This window comes from Dasypus novemcinctus, chromosome 18 (genome assembly GCF_030445035.2).
Source record: "Dasypus novemcinctus isolate mDasNov1 chromosome 18, mDasNov1.1.hap2, whole genome shotgun sequence".
In the NCBI taxonomy this organism is placed as follows: Eukaryota; Metazoa; Chordata; class Mammalia; order Cingulata; family Dasypodidae; genus Dasypus; species Dasypus novemcinctus.
Genome location: NC_080690.1, coordinates 14073930 through 14093775, shown reverse-complemented (window position 1 = coordinate 14093775; position 19846 = coordinate 14073930). Strand labels below are relative to the sequence as shown.

Here is a 19846-nt window from a genome sequence, read left to right as displayed (position 1 = left end):
TCACCAGGTAAGGTTAAGGGGTCTCTCTATGATCAATGAAGTCATATTCCTCAAATGCATATTTGCGATGTCTCAAGTGTTTATTCAAATTTTTATGCATGAATAAAGGAAGGAAATGGAAGTTTAAACTCGGTTTCTAGACCCAAGGCAATCTATTTTGACTATCTTCAATAGTGCACCTCCCGGTTGTCACTAGTACCTATCCCCACACAGTCTTCTCAAACTAGTCACACACTTCTATACCGAGCCCCAATCTGTCATCACTTCAAACAATGTCGACATCCAAACAGACCCCTGCCATCATCAGTCCCCAGAGTCCTTGTCTTTCATACCCTCAAACATTCCCTCCTCTCAACGCCCCAGACTCTCCCATCTACAGTCGTCTATAAGTCACCAGTTCCCCGAACATTCTTTCTTCGAGTCACCAATATCCCTCATCGACATACCCATGCAGAGGATCGCCAACGAGGTCAATCCTATGCTGCTTGCAGCCCCTCGCGGGGTTCCTCCCTGGCCCCGCCCCTTCGGAATGCGGTCACACCCCCTGGCGAGGCGCCAGGGCAAGAGGCGCCGGAAGTCCCGCCTCCCGTCCGTTGCCAGGCTCCGGCAGCCGGAAGTCCCGCCTGCCGTGTAGTCGTCGCCGCCGCCGCCGCCGCCGTCGTTGTTGTTGTGGTCGGTGCTCTGAGTTCCGCGGCTCCGAGAGCCGGCTCCGTCCCCTCCACGCCGCCGCCATGAAGTGGATGTTCAAGGAGGACCATTCGCTGGGTAAGTCCTCAGCCCCCGGGCCGGCTGCGGCGGGTAGGGCCGGTGGGTGGGCCCCCTCCCCCACTCGGGCCGCCCTAGGTCGGGCCGGGTGGGGCAGATGCCGTGTCCCGGGCCCGGGTCCCCTCGGCGGTCGCCCACCGGCCCCGTCCCGCCCTCAGCTGTCCCGGTCAGGAGCCAGGGGAATAAAAGACGGTGGCCGCGGGGACGCTCGAACGAGGGCCCGAGATGTGCGCAGGTCGCGGCGTAGGAAGGCCGGGGGCCTGGGTACCGGCTGGCGCGTCCGTCAGTCCCGTGTGTTTCCCCCACAGAACACAGATGCGTGGAATCCGCTAAGATCCGAGCGAAATATCCCGACCGGGTTCCGGTGAGTGTTCGGCCTCCCCCGCCCCTTCACCTCGCTGTCACTCCTGCCGTCTAGGGCCAGCGATTAGGGAGGGCCCTAGACCATTCAACAGTTGACAAGTTGAGGTTCTAGGTCCAGTTTTGTAGCAGGCAGGCTGGACTGTGCTAGGGCGGTCAGGGGCAGGGCGTGAGGGGCTCGGTCTGGTGCTGTTCGGGGTTTCTCAGTGCTGAATCTCCCGATCTAGGCCAGGGAGCTGTCAGCAGCCTCTGGGCTCCCTCGCCAATTATATAAGGAACATTGTTCTAGGACAGGGCAATAGGTCACTACCACTTTGGGGAACGATGGTGGAGGAAGACTGTCACTTTGGTCTTAGAAGTGGCACTTCAGTTTCAGGACATTCCTTTTTAACTTCAAACCTTTATCTTTACCTAACCTCATTCAGACCCTGTTATACTTAACTGATCAAAAACACCCGAAAGCCACTGAAAATCTCTTCTCCCCTGGTTTTCCTTTAATTAACAATAAGTGTGATCTTGTATTTCTTCCATGGTGGGGAGATAATTTCTGTAATCCCTATTGAGTTTTGAAGGACATCCAGGCCTATTATTGTAACTCTTTGCCTGTGAACAATCTTTTGGAGAGGGGGCAGGAAGGACAAATCTGAGACCTCATTCAGAGTGAAGAAACAGACCAAACAAAGAGCTTGGTTCTTGCCAGTCATTCTTATTAGTCCATCCCTTCTTGTCTCCTAGTTCCTTGGGATCTTAATTCTCCTGTAGCATGAAGGCAGATCCCCGTCTGGGATCCTGGAGTAATAAGCTTTCAATAAAACCCTCACCAGATATTCTCCAGTCTGCCCAGACAGAATGTTGAATAGCTTAGTAGTAAAAGCTGTGCATATCATACTCAGGCTGAGATCAGGGATGAGAAATATAATACCTGACCACAGAAAAGCACTTGCCACTTTATGGAACTCATTTATGTCAGTTCTCAACCTCCAGAGTGTGTGGTTTATTAAGATGGGGGCTTATTTTCTCAAGCTACTGAATTTCCCATTTACCTCCCAGCCCTTACTGTATTTATCAGCTCCCCTAACAATGTGAGGCCAGAGCCTTACTTGAGAAATCCAGTCCTGACTTTTCTTTACTTTCTCAGGTGATTGTGGAAAAAGTCTCAGGCTCTCAGATTGTTGACATTGACAAACGGAAGTACCTGGTTCCATCTGACATCACTGTGGCTCAATTCATGTGGATCATCAGGAAAAGGATCCAGCTTCCTTCTGAAAAGGCAATCTTCCTGTTTGTGGATAAGACAGTCCCACAGTCCAGGTGAGAGATGGTCGTAGATGGGCCCTCTGGTAATGGCCATCAGCTTGGCTGCTTAAAACTCAGAACTTGGCAAGTCTGAAAACAATTAGGGGTCCTGAATGGAAATCTGGATTTTATGCTCCCTGACATGAGGAGCTCCAGGAAAAATGAGGAAGGGCTCCAAGACATGGAAATATAGTTTGGGTTAAGAAAAAACAAGACCTGAACTTAAAAAAAAAATTTGGTGCAACCCAACCTCAGACCCTCAAGAATCCTTTAGAACAGTTGAGAACTTAGGTTTAAGGCATAGGTGGAACTGAGGCCCAAAATAAAATTTTCTCTAAGTAATCCATGAAATCAGACTTGTCACTCCACCAGGGGCTTGTGGGTCCTGCTGAGCCTCACTTCAGCTTATCGCCCTGCTGCTTGCTCTCCAAACCCAGTCAGTTCTTCCTACTGTGAAGGTCTATAGCTGCCTGCTTCTCACGTCCATTGAAATGGCTGCTGTCCAGTAAAGGGCCCCGAAGTCTCTACAGATTGACCCCTCCCTTGGTATCACCTGCTTTGATTATCAGTCTAGAGCCTCTGTGCTCTATTTTGCTGCCTGAAAACAATCTTTGGGATTATAACGTGGACCCTAAATCTAAGCAGGGGCATTACAGTTTCCCTTTCCTGTATGGTTGATGGCTCAACTTTAGTCCCTTATAGGAAGGAAAATGGACTGGCTCAGTCTAAACCTCTGGTCAGTCCTTTACTGTTACTGATTGAGTACTTCTAGGCCAAGCCAGATTCTAGCTCTCACCCCTAAGTATGAGTTCTTGGCTGCATCTTTTCTTGGTGACCCCTGACTAACTCAGGTGTCATTTGTTACCACGAAAGTAGTATTTCTAATAGCTAAGACTGGGAACTAGTCCAGTGTGGCCAAAACATGCTCCCTTATAAAAATCCTTGAATGCTCCAGAAGAAAGCTAAGGCAAATTCCAGACCTGCCTATTCTTAGGCCTGATTTCCTCTTTCCCAGTCTCCATACCTCCATTTCCTAGTGTTTGGCAAAGAGGCAGGGCAGGGGAGAAATAGAAGGACCTGCTCATGAGGTTCTGTTGGCCTGCTTCTGCTGTAGCTCAGGAAGCTGCAGTGTTGCCAGAGGTGATTTTGTCACCCCATTGGACTCTTTGGCCTCCCTTCTCCACAAGCCTCTGGGCAGCATATTGCTGGGTACATCTGTGGTCACTCTCGGCTTCCCTTAAGGTGGTGGGGGGGATAAATCTTCATTTGTACCACCTGCAATTTCAGCAGGCCCTTGGTGACCTTGTGTTTCCTTGTTCTTGGAGATGACTTCTTAAGAGGAAGAAGGTGACTAGGACCTATGGCATCGAGTTTATTTTTCTCAATTCTAATACTCCAGTACTTCCTGATGTAAATGAAGCAGTCTTTGGGAGACAGGAACATTACTTTGAAGGCTCCATGTTATTCTAGCAATTAAATTTGGTTGCCAGTCTTACCAGCTGCCCCCTTCCTCATGGTCCCTGAGATATAAATAGAACTGGAAATGAAGTGATTCCTGGCCATTTTCTCTCCAAGTCCTATTTGCCTTTCAACCTGGTGAGAGTCCTGCCCTTAAGCAGATTATACCAGTGACCTGAGGCAGGTATTTAGGAAACAGGAACTAGGAATGCCAATCCTGATGCTGCTTCCCCAGTTCAGTATTCAGAGGCATCGTGAAGAGATGATGCCTTCTGAACCTCCCTTAGTCACTAGCCCAGGCCCCTTCCTCAGCACATATCGTCAGTTAACAACTTTTCCTCCCTGTGCTTGATGCAGTAGTTGTCCATTTTAGGGTTTTATTTTTAAAAACAAATTGGTTTATAAACAAAAGCTGTGACATCATTGAGATTCATGCACATGCACAAACAGAAGTGCCGTAGAATCCTTCATAAAGCCTGGATGTGACTCAGTTTTACCATTTCCTCCCCACAGGAGTTTAGCAGCCTCTTCCTCAGCTCTCTCTGGCTCCTTAGAGAAGCCAGGGGTCTCCCTTAACCTTCGGCCAGTGCTTGCCATCTTCTAAAACTGGCTGGGGAGAATGAGAGGAGACCAAAATGGACAGGTCTGCACAAGGATCCCGGGTGCCTTAGGTCGAACAGTAACTTCAGTTACTCCTGCCTTGGAGCAGAGTTTTGGGAGGGTGTTTAGAACACAGGTGATCACTATGTAAAGTCATGACTCTATTATTTAGGGTAGTTAGTATTTAATGTTGGTTCCAGAAATAGAGATGAAGGCAATTCCTAAACTCTTTCTGAGTTCTTGTTTCTTTAAAAAGGTGGAGATATCTACTGGCTTTTAATTAGTGTTAGAAAGTTGAATTCTCTGCCTAAGTCCCTGTATCAAGAATCAGACCAAAAATGAAAACTGAACTGTGGTTTGGCGCAGACAGGACTTGAGAAAGAACATCAAGGTACAAGTTTCTCATGACATTAGAGGGGAATATCTAGACCTGGCAATGGTGCCTACCTTTTGGTTTTTGTTTCAAACACAGACAGGAGTCTTGTTAATCCCGTTAATAGATACAGGCATGACTGTTAAATAAAATACCCCAGGAGCTGATATGGCTCAAGTGGTTGAGCTCTTGCCTCCCACATGGGAGGTCTGGGGTTTGGTTCCTGGTGCCTTCTGAAAAAACAGAAATGAACAACAAGGAAAACAAATGAAAAAAACCAACTCAGGGAAGCTGAATTGGCTTAGTGGGTTGAGCGCCGACTTCCCACATAAAAGGTTCTGGGTTTAATCTCTGGCCCCTGGTACCTCAAAAAAATAAAATATCTCTAAGATGTTATAATTTGACATTGTGCTGTTAAGATTACAGTGTTTAATTGTCTCTAAATCTTAAAGAGTTACTAAGTAAAAGGAAGTTGTGATATTTTAGAGACTATCAGTTATTTAGAAATGCTTAAATTAATTTTTTAAAATCATTTTTGGATAAATAATACTCTCATAAAAGGGTCTGTTTTCAACAGTGAAAGTGATCCTGATCCTATGAAGAAGAAAAACATGGTAAAAGAAACAACCAATAGTTAATCTTCATCTTTTAGAATCCTAGGGAGCCTTCAGGGACATAGTAACGTTTACCTTGAGACCAGTGTCTTGCCAGGATCCAGCGCAGTGGTCACTGTCCTCCTACCTCACCCTGCCTGTTCTCATCTCTGGAAAAAGGATAAATCCGATAGAAGCACATGGGCTCCAAAGCAGATGGATGGCCAGGTGTGCCCACCAGTCCAGCCAATTCATGAGTCAGGCTGGATCCCACAGCCTCCATTATCTGACCTTGGTCGGGGAGGAGGGGGTGGTTCTACAGGGACTGGGCATGCACGTGGTTCTGGGTCAGCCTCCCCCAGTTCATAGGGCTGTTGAGTACATATAAAACTAATGTTTGTTCTCAGCAGCTTGGCCATGCCTGGATGTGGATCCTGCTAAAACTGGCTTTTATTACTGGTTTGTTTCTTCATTGGAGAAGTAGTTTTGCCTGGACTCTGTGACCCTGAATGGAGAGGCAGGGCATGGGGTATTAGGGGGCAGTTTAGGTTCATTTCACTTCGTTCTTCATGGCCCCACCACACCTTAGATCGGCTCTGTTGGCTTTTCCCATTTCTTTCCTCAGGCGCAGAGCTGGGAAGGTGTCAGTGCCCCTGGCACCTAGCAGCAGCATCCTTCTTGGATGACTCATGTTTAGGAAGAAGCAGGTAGTGGTTGATGCCTTAGTGGCATGCTTCAGGATCCTCAGGCACCACAGCAGTAGCCTGCCTAGTGCGGTGGCTCAGTGCTCCCTAAATTCTGAGGATGGCACTGAGGTTTATGGGACTTGCCCTAAACTGACACAGCAGCCTTCTTACTGACTAGGGTCACTTTTTGCCCCCTGGGCTTCCACTTGAATATCTTTTTAATGGAATGAGAAAAAAAAGTCATATTTATGTCCCAGTTCTTTCTGGCACTGGGCCAAGTTATTCTGACTCTGTATGCATGTGTCCTGATTCTGCAAGCACTGTCTCCAAATCAATATACTTTACAGATGTGCTAGTCTTTCTTCATGGTAGAAAATCACCTGATTGGGAGGAGGGGGTGTGGGTTAAGTCACAGGCTGCTGAATTGGTTTAATTCCTAGCATTGTGTATTGTCAGTTATCAAGTTCCTTGCCCAAGGGGAATCCCAAGTATAAGAACAGGATGCTGCTGCCAGCTAAATAAACTTTCCACGTGAGGCTATGTCAGAGAACAGTGACAGGACTCTTTAAGTCTTTAGGCCCAGCCATCTAGCCTACCTAGTGACAGGATCTGAGGGAGAAATGTTTAAGAGCTTGTATCTCACTGTATGATGTGGAAACTGGCAACACTGGCCTCACTTTGGAGCTTGTTAGAAATGTAGACTGTCAGGGCCCACTCCAGACCAACCAGAATCGAAACAGCCACCTTAGTAAGATGTCCAGGTGACTCCTGTGCACATTTGTGTGTGTGAGAAGCACTGTTCTAAGGAAGGCTGCAGAAGTTGCCAGGACTGATGTCATGTTGTTAAAACAGATCTTGCTGTGTTATATTCCCTTGGCGGCAGCATAGCTTGATGGTTAAGAAGGTCTCTTAGCTTTGTGACCTTTGGATGAAGTATTTAACCTTCTCGTGCCTTCAGTTCCCACATCAATGTACTGTGATTGATGATAGTACCTACCTCATAAGATTGTTGTGAAGGTAAAGAATTAATGTATGTAATGCACTTAGAACAGTGCCTTGGCACATCATAACTCTCTCCTGTTATGATTTTTATTATCAGCTTCTATAGCTGCTAGGGCACTGATTAAACAAATTGCTGAACTCAAGTTTTACTTCAGATACAGCAGAACCTAAAGGTATAAAGGAACGAAAGCCACATGATTGTGGGCCCCTGCCAAAAGTCAGGGCCCAGAGTCTCAGAGTCTGCCTTAGACAGTTGTGGTCCTTATGGTTACTTTTCACTGTGGGCAGCATAGAGAGTCTGGGGTAGGCCACAGATGTCTGTGAAGCTCCTCAAGTACTAATTTAGCAGCTGGGATTGAGAATCATTGCACTAGGACTTCTACTTGGTTGGAAAGGAGCAGAACTCTATAGATGGAACCAAACCTGACCAGGAACCAAGGGATGACTGCCTTTGACTCACACACATTATCTGCTACTTCTGCAGCTAAACCCACTTGGGGATGGCAGTGGAGAGATGGTACAAGGGCACCTGGACACTTGGACCAAATGGGGCAAAGACAGTTGTGGCAGTGGACATAGCTGCTCTCCATAGCCTTATTTTGAGAAGTCCCAGAGAAAGCAGGTTTTCTTTTGGGGGTGTTCCCAACTGCCAGGGTAAAAGTCTTCTTGGAAGACCCAGCTACATGTTTAAGCCCTTCGTTATTTGTTGGCTTGTCCAGTTGCTAATCTCATGGCCCTTAAAGAAGCGCATCTCTTCTTTTGGACACTGGCCACACATGGAATCATCTGGGGCATTCTAAGAACTACAGATGCCTGGGTCCCTCCTTCAAAGATGAAGATTTAATTGGTGTGAGGTGAGGCCTGGGCATGGAGATTTTGAAGTTTCCCAGTGATTCTGCTGTGAAGGCAGGGTTGAAACCCTGTGCTCTAGGTGTTCTTGTGAGCAGGTTTTCCTCCTGCCCCCAAGTTCTCTCATGTTCTAGAGCAGTGCTATCAATAGAAACCATGCAAGTCACATGAACTTTTAGGTTTTCTATGAGCCACATTAAAAATTAAAGTCAAAGAAATGGGTGAAATTAACTTTAATTTTAATATACTCTCTGAACCCAAATTAAAATATACAAAATGTTGTTTCAATATGAAATCAAAATTAAGATATTTTACATTCTTTTTATTCCATACAGTCTTTGAAATCTTGTGTAATCTTGTGTGTATTTTATATTTACAGAATTCAGACTAGCCACATTCAAGTGCTCAAAAGCCCCATAGCTGGAGACTACTGTATTGAATAGTAAGAGACAGAACATTTCCATCTAGCAGAAATTTTTATTGAATGGTACTGTTCTAGGGAATCCTTATTTTACAAATTCCAGTACCAGAGCTCCTCACTGGGAGCATTGTTTTATTGCACAAGATGTTGATGACAGGCCATTTCATATTCATACTCATCTGCCCTCACATTGTTACTTAATCGTCTCATCTACCCACACAGCCAGTTGAGCTAAGCTTACAAATGGAACAGGAAGAATTGGGAGGGAAAAAAAATCTCCCTTTATAAATGTGGCCTGTGTCCCTGCTTTTACACTCAGGCAGCCAGCAGCACAGCAGCAGAGTGGAGCAGTCACTGCTTCCCTCACCGGCCTGAGGCCCTGGACCACTCCCTCTGTCCCTTCCGGGCCCCTGGTTGACTGGGTCCTGCGTGTAGGCATCTGTTCTGCGCTGGGGACCTCCAGTGTCTCTCAGAACGCAGGCCCGGTGCTGCTTCTGGTAACCCCACCTCTCCAATGCTTCACGAGCCCCGGCATCTTTGCTCCCACATGGCCGGAGCGCGCAGGGCTCCTCCAGGTGTTACTAGTCTTACTCTGAGCCCATACAACTCAGTTTCATGCTGGAGAACTGGATTAGTAGGTCTCCTCCACTGTGGTCTGTTTTACAGTTTAGGGAAGGCCAGTTTTCCTACCCACACATTTAATGTGAGGAATAACTATTTCTGGAGGGTTCTTTGGGAAGTTGAGCAGGACTTCTTTGGATCCCAAATAAAATCTGAGAGCTTTTGGAGAGGAAAATAGCTTGTTTTTCTTTGACGTTCATGCACCTCTCTGGGGGTACAGGGGTTTTGGCGGGGGATTTCCATAAGAATGAACTTACTTGTACCTAACGTGTTAGGTACAAATTATAAATCTTCAAACAAACCAACCTGAAGGAGGAAACAGCCCAGTGTACTCTTTCTTACCTGGGTCCTTCACCCAAGCAGTGCTGGGCCCTTTAGACAGCTAAGTTTGCGCAGTTCTTTTCCTTGCTTTTGGAGTTTAAAAGACGGTCAAGTGCTAACCAGCCTCACCCACAGGAAGAGCTGGAGCTGACCTTTTTAAAGGATTTAACTTTTGTGAAAGTGAGTGGATCACACGGCTTTGCCTGGGGGCCAGGAAGATGGAGACTTTGGTTCTAGTTCTATGTACTTACTCCCAGCAGCCAAAAATTTTACTCTTTTCATGGCCACATTTCCCTTCTGCCAAACAGGATGATGGGTACACGGTAGGTACTCCAGATCTGAATAGAGAGATTCTTTTTACCTCCTCCCACCTGGGGGTAGTCACCTTCCTTATCTCAGGCCATCTTTTTTTCTTCCAGCACCTGGACTCAGTAACCAAACCCAATTCTCCATGTTGTTTCTGTTTTTCTCATTTAAGCCTAACCATGGGACAGCTCTATGAGAAGGAAAAGGATGAAGATGGATTCTTGTATGTGGCCTACAGTGGAGAGAACACTTTTGGCGTCTGAGGCCCAGCGCTGGGTTAGGTGCACCGTTCCTGCTTGTGTATCTTGTAAATAGCCAGCAGTTTTCAGTTATCACAGAACCTCTTCACATAGACCTCTCAGTGCATTTGTAACTGGATTTATTTCTTAATATATTGGAAGGTTTTGTTTCCTTAGACTAGTAAATTATCATACAGTTTTATTTTGAGTTCTTCTTTTTGTGCATTGTCCTCATGGCTATACTTTCCAGGGAACTTGTTCCTCTGGGCATCGTATTTAATGAAGATATTTCCGTATTGAAGTGAGATAGGTGGGGTATGGGAGGGAGATGATACATTTATTCTGGATTATGTTTGAAGTGTTAGATGGCTAAGTATTAAAAGCACCCAAATTAAATCCTTAGCAATCAGAACACTTGCTTCATTAGATTTTGCCAACTACCAATCATGTTGGACTGAGCTTAAACTATTCCTCTTTCTGACACTGTTAAGGTAAATAATTAACAATAAAACTTCCTCTTACAAAGGCATTGCAGTGTGACCATGTCCTTCATTCCCTTCGTTTGGATGGGTCAGGGAAGAAGCCCCTGCATCTGCTGGGGCAGGAAGAGGGCTTGAGAGAGCCATGGCCACACAGCCTAGGTTGGGAAGCAGTGGTGTTAACCCAGTGTCGTAAGGTGGGACAGCCTGGCCCATGTGTAAGCCACAGCAGTTCCCCAGGGACAGATGGAAGGCAAACTTCCTCACTGAGAAGAACATGATTATTAAAACAAGAAGTCTTATGTACCTGCATTCTTTTCAGGAGGGGAAAAAAACCCATAAAACAACTTTATATTTTGGATGGTTACTAACATTCACTTGGTTCAAATACCAATACATAAAAAGGTGTAAAGATACACACTGAGAAATTTTGCTCCCACTACTGTTTTCTGGCTACCTCTTCCCTTTACGGGAAATTATTTCTGGTTTCTGGTTTCTTTTCAGAATCAATTACTGTAAGTATAGTTAAATATGAATATATATCTTACTTCCCTTTCTTATACAAAAGAAAACATTATATTCACTTACATACATTGCTTTTTCTTCCATTTAACTATATCCTGGTGCTCTGTCCATATCAGCTCATAAAGAGCTTTTCATTTTTATAGTCAGATGGTATTCCAGTATGTATATACTAGTTATTTAACAAGTTCCCTTATTACTGGTGTTTGAGTCATTTGCAGTCTTTTACTATCGTATACAGTGTTGTAGTGGCTTTATTTGGAGGTACCTACATTCTTTAAATTACTACTCAAATCATGTCTTCGTAAAAAATCAAGTTTAGATTTTTTTCAGACCTGTGAGTTTCATAATTTCTTAAAAATTAGTATAGATGGGGACGCGGACTTGGCCCAGTGGATAGGGCGTCTGCCTACCACATGGGAGGTCTGCGGTTCAAACCCCAGGGCCTCCTTGACCCATGTGGAGCTGGCCCATATGCAGTGCTGATGAGCGCAAGGAGTGCCGTGCCACGTAGGGGAGCCCCATGCGCAAGGAGTGCGCCCTGTAAGGAGAGCGGCCCAGCATGAAAGAAAGTGCAGCCTGCCCAGGAATGACGCCGCACACATGGAGAGCTGACACAACAAGATGACGCAACAAAAAGAAACACAGATTCCCATGCTGTTGACAACAGAAGCGGACAAAGAAGAACACGCAACAAATGAACACAGAGAGCAGACAACAGGGAGTTTGGGGGGAAGGCAAGAGAAATAAAAAATCTTAAAAAAAAAATTAGATGTATAGGCTTGGCAAGACACAAAATACATCTGAGAAAAAGAAAAGAAAAAAAAAATGCATCTGAGAGGTAATGCTTACTTTGGTAGATCATCTTCAGCTGGATGGACTTGGAGGCCAGGGTCCTGCCTTGGTTACCAGAATAAGGGACCCAGGCATTTTCCAGTGATGGAAGACCATGGAGTTAAAGCAACTGTCTTACACTTTCCACTGGGGATGAGTCCCTCTGGCCCCCTATCTGCAGTCAGCCTCACAGCCTCTGCCTGATTCTCAAGTCTGTGTCGTCCCCCCCACCAATGGCCCCTAAAACCACTTTTGTCTGGGCCTCCTCATTTCTCTGTTCATTGCTACAGCAACACCCCCCAACTGTGGTCTCAAAGCCACCCATCCTTGCCCCTCCCAATCCTGTTTCTTGCCACTGAAAATAGGGGTCTTTCTAAAATGGAGCTTCTATCCTATCACCCCTTTCTCAAAATCCTTGAAACGCTGAGTTGTTTCAAGACTCAGGATTCTCCTTCGCAAGGCATGCAAAGTCCTCCCTGCTATGACCCAAGTACCTCTTCATCTTCACTCCCAGCCTCTCTGATACTTACACCAGCCCCGCCATGCTCTACTCTCGTCTCTAGTCTTTGCATGATATTCCTCTACCTCAGATACCCTTCCCTCAAAACTGTCCCCATATATACCACTGTTTCTCTTTGTGAACTCCTAGTCCTTTCCCTTCACTACTTCGCTTGAGTGTACCTGGTCCTATGAAATCGTTCCTGTGCCCCTTTCCCAGGAATGGTGTAGACTCCATTATAGCTGTCCATCATAGCTGTCCTCATACTGGCCTATTCCACTTTGAAGCCAGTCTTCCCTGTCAGTCAATGAGAAACAGGAGGACTAGACTTTTATATTTTTTGCCCAGGTGCAGAGCATAAAGCCTTGCAAACTGACACTGCACAGAAGGTATGGGTGACTTACCTGGAACCACACTCTGCTTAACAAATATGTCGGTTAGGCGTTCGGTCAGGTCAACCAGCTAATGGTGCCCATTTGTTTGGTCAAGCAAGCACTGGGCTAATTCTAATACAAGGACATTTCATGGACTTAGTGAGTTGATTGCATAGATGGCTGATTACATCTGCAATCAACTGAGGAGATTGTCATCAGCAATGAGTGACTTCTTTCCTAGTCACTTGAAGGCCTTCAGAGGATAAGTGATTTGAGCATTCAGAGAGAAAATTTCCATCTCTACTTCAGACAGCCAGTGTCTCCTGGGGAACTTATCAAGACCTTTATCAGTGTCCCTGGCTTGCATCCTGCCCTACAGAATTTGGACTTGGGTATCCCCATGGTTGTGTGAGAAAATTTTTATAAAATCTCATACCATTTACATATGTCTCCTGTTGATTCTGTTTCCTTAGAGACCCTGACTAATACAGCTTGTTACCAGGAGTGGTTCTAGAGAAAGTCTTAAAAATGGGGTTTCTGAATTGGTTCTGGGGTTTTTGCAATTGGCTTTCTACTCTGATAAGACTCAAGGGCACTAATGACTCTGTTTCCAATAATCAAGAGATCACTGACAGTCCATGGCATGAGTTGGCAGTAGAGATGTGCAGAATATTACTACTGGGCAGGACTATCATGCTTACAGCAGGCAAGAATCTCGGTGAGAGTGTTTTTTTAACACCTTAGAGTGGGAGCAGGTGCGGCTCAAGTGGTTGAAATCCTGCTTCTCATGTTTGAGGTCTGGGTTCAAGCCCCAGTACCTCCTAAAAAAAAACCAAAAGCACCTTAACAGAGCTTTATGGAGTTAGAAGTTACAGTGATGTTGGCTGGCTGTTCCTAAATACACTGGATACAGGTATAAAAGAATGTGTTGAGCTGAAGACTTCAAATTTGCAACTTAAGCACCACATGAATGATGTTAAAGTTTCTGTGTGTGTCCTCCCCCTAAAAATCACATTTCTTGCAGCCATAGTCTTGAGATCTCTGAAAATCAGAGTGGGAGCCTCATTGTGTGAGTAGCAGAGTTACAAAGGAAACAAAAATCTCAAAACTTCTCAGGGTATCTGCTGTTAAAGTGAGGGTATTGATTGGAAAGGAGTGGAATCCTGAGGATTGGGATGGAGACATATAGGTTGAAGATAATGACAGTGGGGACATTGAAGTCCTAAATTCTGCTGAGACCTTGAGGTGACAGCCACCCAATTTTCTCCCCGCCCTAAGGAGACAGCCATCCAACATCAAACCTGCACCACCCAACCTTCAGCCTGCCCCAAGAAGTATAGACCTCTTCCCTGCCCTGAGGAGACAACCACCCAACCTCCACCCTGTCCCCAAGGAGTCTGCCATCAATCTCCACTTGAAGAGATTAATGCTGTCTCACCAGATGAATCTAAACAGAATGCCCCTGAAGTGATTGGCTTACATGACTCTCTTAATGCTTCTTCTTACCAACCCCCACCACCCCTCTTTTCTTCCAGACATGTAACTACACTAAAGTCACAACAAGGGAAACGGACTTTGGCCCAGTGGTTAGGGCGTCCGTCTACCATATGGGAGGTCCGCGGTTCAAACCCCGGGCCTCCTTGACCCGTGTGGAGCTGGCCATGTGCAGCGCTGATGCGCGCAAGGAGTGCCGTGCCACGCAAGGGTGTCCCCCGCGTGGGGGAGCCCCACGCGCAAGGAGTGCGCCCGTGAGGAGAGCCGCCCAGCGTGAAAAGAAAGAGCAGCCTGCCCAGGAATGGCGCCGCCCACACTTCCCGTGCCGCTGACGACAACAGAAGCGGACAAAGAAATAAGACGCAGCGAAAAGACACCAAGAACAGACAACCAGGGGTGGGGGGGAAATTAAATAAATCAATAAATCTTTAAAAAAAAAAAAAAAAAAAAGTCACATCAAGCCCCCTAAAGGTGAGATTCAAAGTGTGACGCATGAGGAAGTATGCTATAATCCAAAAGAACTGCATGAATTTTATATAGGAAGAAATCTGGGGAATACGTGTGGGAATAGATATTAAGGGTTTGGGATAATAGTGGAAAGAATATAAAGTTGGGTCAGACTGAATTTATTGATATGTGCCCACTAAGCGGAGATTCTGAATTCAGTGTTGTAGATCGAGAGGTTAGAAAGGGCTCTAACAGTTTGATCAGGCAACTGGCTAAAACATGGGTGACACTGCCTGAGGTCAAGATGCCAGAATTGCCCTGCTGTACTGTGGATGGGGAGGATCCAAAGGCTTAAAGAGATTGGAATCCTAGCAGGGATTCACCATTTAAGACCTACCCACCCACCCCAGAAATGTCCAGAGGACACATCTTTTACAAAGACTGTGAGGAATACATTTGTAAGTCTGTGTCCCCCAAAGAGCTCTGTGGTTGCTTTCCTCTGTAGGTGAGATATTACTGTGGGAACTGCTGTCATGGAAGTGGGATCCTTAAACACTATAGGATGATTGGATCCCAGGCTAGCAGAAGCCAAGTAGCAGCACTTAAATCACCAAAGATGAAGTGGGCATGGCTACCACAACTAAAGGCAGGCTCAAAACAGCAATCAAAAATCGAAGTCACAGGGAGGCAGATTTCCCTCAAAATGATAGCGCATCCACCTACCACATGGGAGGTCCAGCATTCAAACCCAGGGCCTCGTGACCCATGTGATGAGCTGGCCCACGCGCAGCCCTAATGCACACAAGGAGTGCCGTGCCACACAGGGGTATCCCCCACGTAGGAGAGCCCATGCCCCCTGTAAGGAGAGCCACCCTGCTTGAAAAAGTGCAGCCTGCCCAAGAGTGGCACCGCACACACAGAGACCTGACGCACCAAGATGACACAACAAAAAGAGACACCGATTCCCAGTGCCGCTGACAAGAATACAAGCAGACACAGAAGGACACAGCAAATGGATAAAGAGAGCAGACAAGGGGGTTGGGGAAGGGAGAGGAAAAAAAAAAAAAAAATCTGAGTCACATAGACCTATAGCATTGGCTAACAGATCATGGGGTACCTAGAAGTGAAATCGATGGCCAGTCTACTAAGTTCCTACTAGATCTGTAAAAGCAGAAGAGTTCTAGGGTGAATGGACAAAAGCCTAATTTGAATTACAGAAACAAGAGAGTCACAGCCCCTTATTCAATTCCCAGACTTGAGACAGTTTACAGACCCAGAGTCCCTTAAATGAGGGGAAGCCTGGGTCCCTTCGGGGAAGGATCCTGTTACACTGTGAAAACTTTATACTGTTAATCTTCTTCCCAGTTTTTTCCAAAGAGTCTTATGGTCTTTTACCAGGGTAACTGCATTGGGGAAAAGAAAATGATCAGTTATTCCAGGTATTATTAGACACTTGCTCAGAAGTGACATTAATTCCAGGAGACTCAAAACATGCTGTGGTCCACCAGTCAGACTAGGGGCTTGTAGAAGTCAGGTGATCAATGGATTTTATCTCAGGTCCATTTCAAAGTGGGTCCAGTGGGTCCCCAGACCCATTCTGTGATATTTCCCCAGTTGCAGAATGCATACTTGGAATAGAGTAACTGGCAGAATCCCATTACTTCCCTGACTTGTAGAGTGAAGTCTATTATGGTAGGAAAGGCCCGTACTTAGCAAAATACTAAATCAAAAGCAATATTGGATTCCTGAAGGGATTACAGAGATCAGTGCCACCTACCATCAAGGATTTGAAGGATCCAGGGGTAGTGATTCCCATATCCCCACTCAACTTCTTGTTTGGCCAGTGCAGATAATAGCTGAGTCAGCCTTAGGTTGTGTTCCACTCTCCCCCCTTTCTTGGTGAGGTGGGTCCCTGGAGCCCCCTTTGTCTGTAGCCACTAGCCAGAAGCTTGAGAATTCAAAAGTTTCCATAGGGTGGAGAGAATGCTGGCAGCTGCAGTATTTTTTTTCCCAAAGATTGATTTATTTCTCCCCTCGTCTGTTATGTGTCCATTCACTGTATGTTCTTCTATGTCTGCTTGTCTTCTCTTTAGGCAGCACTGGGAACTGATCCTGGGACCTTCCAGAGTAGGAGAGAGGTGCTCAATCTCTTGCGCCACCTCAGCTCCTTGGTCTGCTGTGTCTCCTCTGTGTCTCTTTTTGTTGCATCATTTTGCTGCATGAGCAGCTGCAGCTTTTAACTCTCAGTTTTGCCGTCACAATTTTTTTCCTTTGACCCTCTCCCTTCTGGGCAGTGTCCAGCCTTCCCTGGTGTCCTACACTTCTGCCTGTCCTCTAGACCATTTCTTTCTGTCCTCTAGCTATTTTTCTGAGAAATGTGGTTGTTCACTTTGCTTGAAAGGAGAAATGGCCAAAGGTGCATTTGTCCATTGATTCATGGGATGTTGCCAATGGTTTGACTGGTCAGGAACTTGGAAGGAACATGATTGGAAAAATAATGACAAAGAGGTCTGGGGAAGAAATATGTGGATAGAACTTTCTGAGTGGGCAAGAAACATGAAAATATTTGTGTCCCGTGTGAATGTTCACCAGAGGGTGACTTCAGCAGAGGAAGATTTTAATAATCAAGTGAATAAGGCAATCTGATCTGTGGATTGCTGTCAGCCTTTCCTTAGCCACTAAAGTCATTGCCCAATTGACTCATGATCCAAGTGGCCATGGTGGTAAGGATGGAGGTTATGCAGGACTCAGCAACATGGTCTTCCCCTCACCAAGGCTGACCGGGCTATAGCCCCTGCTGAGTGCTCAATCTGCCAGCAGCAGAAATCCACACTCAGCCCTCCGAGATGGGACAATTCCCCAAGGTGATCAGCCTGCTACCTGGAGGCAGGTTGATTATACTGGACCACTTTCATCATGGTGGGAGCAGCAATTTGTTCTAACTGGATAGAGACATACTCCAGACACGGGTTTGCCTTCCCTGCATGCAATGATTCTTCCAAAACTACCATCCATGGACTTATTCACTGCCCCCACAGCATTACCACTGATCAAGGAGCCTACTTTACAGCAAATGATGTGCAGGAATGGGCAAAAGCTTATGGAATCCACTGGTCTTACCATGTTCCCCATCATCCTGAAGCAGTTAGATTGACAGAACCATGGACTGGTCTTTTGAAGACTTAATTACAGTGTCAGCCAGGTGGCAATACTTCCAGGGATGGAGCAGTGTTCTCCAGGAGGCTGTGTATGCTCTAAATCTGCACCCACTCTAGGGTGCTGTTTTTCCCGTAGCCAGGATTCACAGTGTTGGAATCAAGGGGTGGTAATGAGACTGGCACCATTCACTTTTACCCCTAGTGATCCACTAGGAAAATTTTTGCTTCCTATCTCTGCAACCTTAAGCTCTGCTGGTCTACAGGTCTTAGTTTCAAAAGGAGGAGTGCTTCCATCTGGAAACACAACGATTCCACTGGACTGAAAGTTAAGACTTACACCTGGTCACTCTGGGCTCCTCATGCCTCTGAAATCAACAGGCAAAGAAAGGAATTACTGTCCTCGATGGGGTAATTGATCCTATCAAGGGAAAATAGGACTGCAACTACATGATGAAGGTAAAGAAAATTTTCCTAAAATACAGGAGATCCCTTAGGGCAGGAGTTTTTTGTTTGTTTGTTTGTTTTTTAAGATTTAAAAAAAAATTTCTCTCTCCACCCCACCCCCATTGTCTGCTCTCTGTCCATTTGCTGTATGTTCTTCTGTGTCCGTTTGTATTCTTGTCAGCGGCACTGGGAACCTGTGTCCCTTTATTTTTTTTGCATCATTTTGCTGCATCAGGTCTCTATGTGTGGAGCCACTCCTGGGCAGGCTGCGCTTTTTTCACGAGGGGCGGCTCTCCTTGCAGGGCACACTCCTTGCGCATGGGGCTCCCCCACACGGGGGACACCCTGCGTGGCACAGCACTCCTTGCAGGCGGCAGCACTGCAGAGGGGCCAGCTTACCACATGGGACGGGAGGCCCTGGGTTTGAACCCTGGACCTCCCATAAGGGCAGGAGTTCTTAACCTTTCTTGCTTCACAGACTTCTTTGCCAATCAAGTGAATGAATACTGTTATCGCATACATTCATAAGTGAAGGAAATGCTAAGATTTCAGTTAGAGGTCAGAGAAAATAAAGATAGTAAGTTGATTTTTTTCCGTTCAAGCTCATGGATCCTCTGAAATCTTTCCACCAACCCCTTGGAGGCCCATGGACCCCTGGTTAAGAATCCCTGCCCTAGGGTATCTCTCAATATTGCCATGCTCTGTGACTAAAGTCAATGGAAAATTGCAACAACCCAATCCAGCCAGGACTAGCAATGGCCCAGAATTATCAGGAATGAAAGTTTGGGTCACCCCACCAGGCAAAGAACCATGGCCAGCTGAGGTACTTGCTGAGGGTACAGGGAACATGGGATGGGTAGTAGAAGGAAATAGTGATAAACATGAACTTCGACCAAGTGACCAGTACAGAAACAAGGACTGTAATGGCCATGAATATTTCTTCCTTGTTTTGTTATGACTATGTTTGCGTATGTACATAAAGCAAATATCTTGTCTTTCTTCCCTGTCCTTTCCGCTTATATGACAGAAATTGTATTAGTTTCATGTAGTAGTATTTAAGGATGTCAAGTTTATGAGTGAATATTCCCCAAGGTCTTGCCTCCTATTCTGGAGGCATTTACTGCATTTCCGGCTGTATGCAGGACAGTTGAGTATTGTTAGGTAGAAAAAAATGTTTTTATTTAGAGATTAAGTATGGTTTAAGATGATGTGTATGGCTATCAAGTTGACAAGGGGTGGACTGTGATGGTTAGGCTAATGTGTCAAGTCGGCCAGGTAGTGGTGCCCAGTTTGGTCAAGAAGCACTGGGCTAATTGTTATACAAAGACATTTCATGAACTTTAATCATCAGCGAGTTGACTGCATATTACATCTACAATTAACTGAGGAGATTGCCATCAGCAATGAGTGACTTCTCATCTAATCAGTTGAAGGCCTTAAAAGAGGAAGTGATTTCAGCATTCAGAGAGAGAATTCCCATTTCTACTTCAGACAGCATCTCCTGGAAACTCATCGAGGACCTTCATTGGAGTCCCTGTCTTGTAGCCTGCCCTATGGAATCAGGACTTGGGTATTCCCATGGTCACATGAGACAATTTTATAAAATCTCATACTATGTACCTGTTGGTTCTATTTCCCTAGAGAACCCTGACTTATATGCCAAGCATGAATGCATTTTTAATATTGTAGCAGTGACTGAAATGAA

The 19846-nt window shown here is 45.8% G+C and overlaps 1 protein-coding gene across 1 annotated transcript; it reads left to right on the top strand.

Annotated features, from left to right (window-relative positions):
- Positions 1-602: 602 nt before the first annotated feature.
- On the top strand, positions 603-10419 carry GABARAPL2 (GABA type A receptor associated protein like 2). Its single transcript, XM_004470916.5, has 4 exons — positions 603-765; positions 1074-1129; positions 2264-2436; positions 9824-10419. The coding sequence occupies exons 1-4, from the start codon at positions 732-734 to the stop codon at positions 9912-9914; spliced, it is 354 nt and encodes a 117-aa protein (XP_004470973.1). The 5' UTR covers positions 603-731; the 3' UTR covers positions 9915-10419.
- The last annotated feature ends 9427 nt before the right edge of the window (positions 10420-19846 follow it).

What these genes read in the sequence shown, in the direction of transcription:
- GABARAPL2 (XM_004470916.5), top strand. Translation starts at nt 732, where the DNA reads ATGAAGTGGATGTTCAAGGAGGACCATTCGCTGG. An exon ending in CAAGGAGGACCATTCGCTGG is followed by an intron (nt 766 to 1,073) that starts GTAAGTCCTCAG and finishes TTTCCCCCACAG; the next exon opens with AACACAGATGCGTGGAATCC. An exon ending in AATATCCCGACCGGGTTCCG is followed by an intron (nt 1,130 to 2,263) that starts GTGAGTGTTCGG and finishes TTACTTTCTCAG; the next exon opens with GTGATTGTGGAAAAAGTCTC.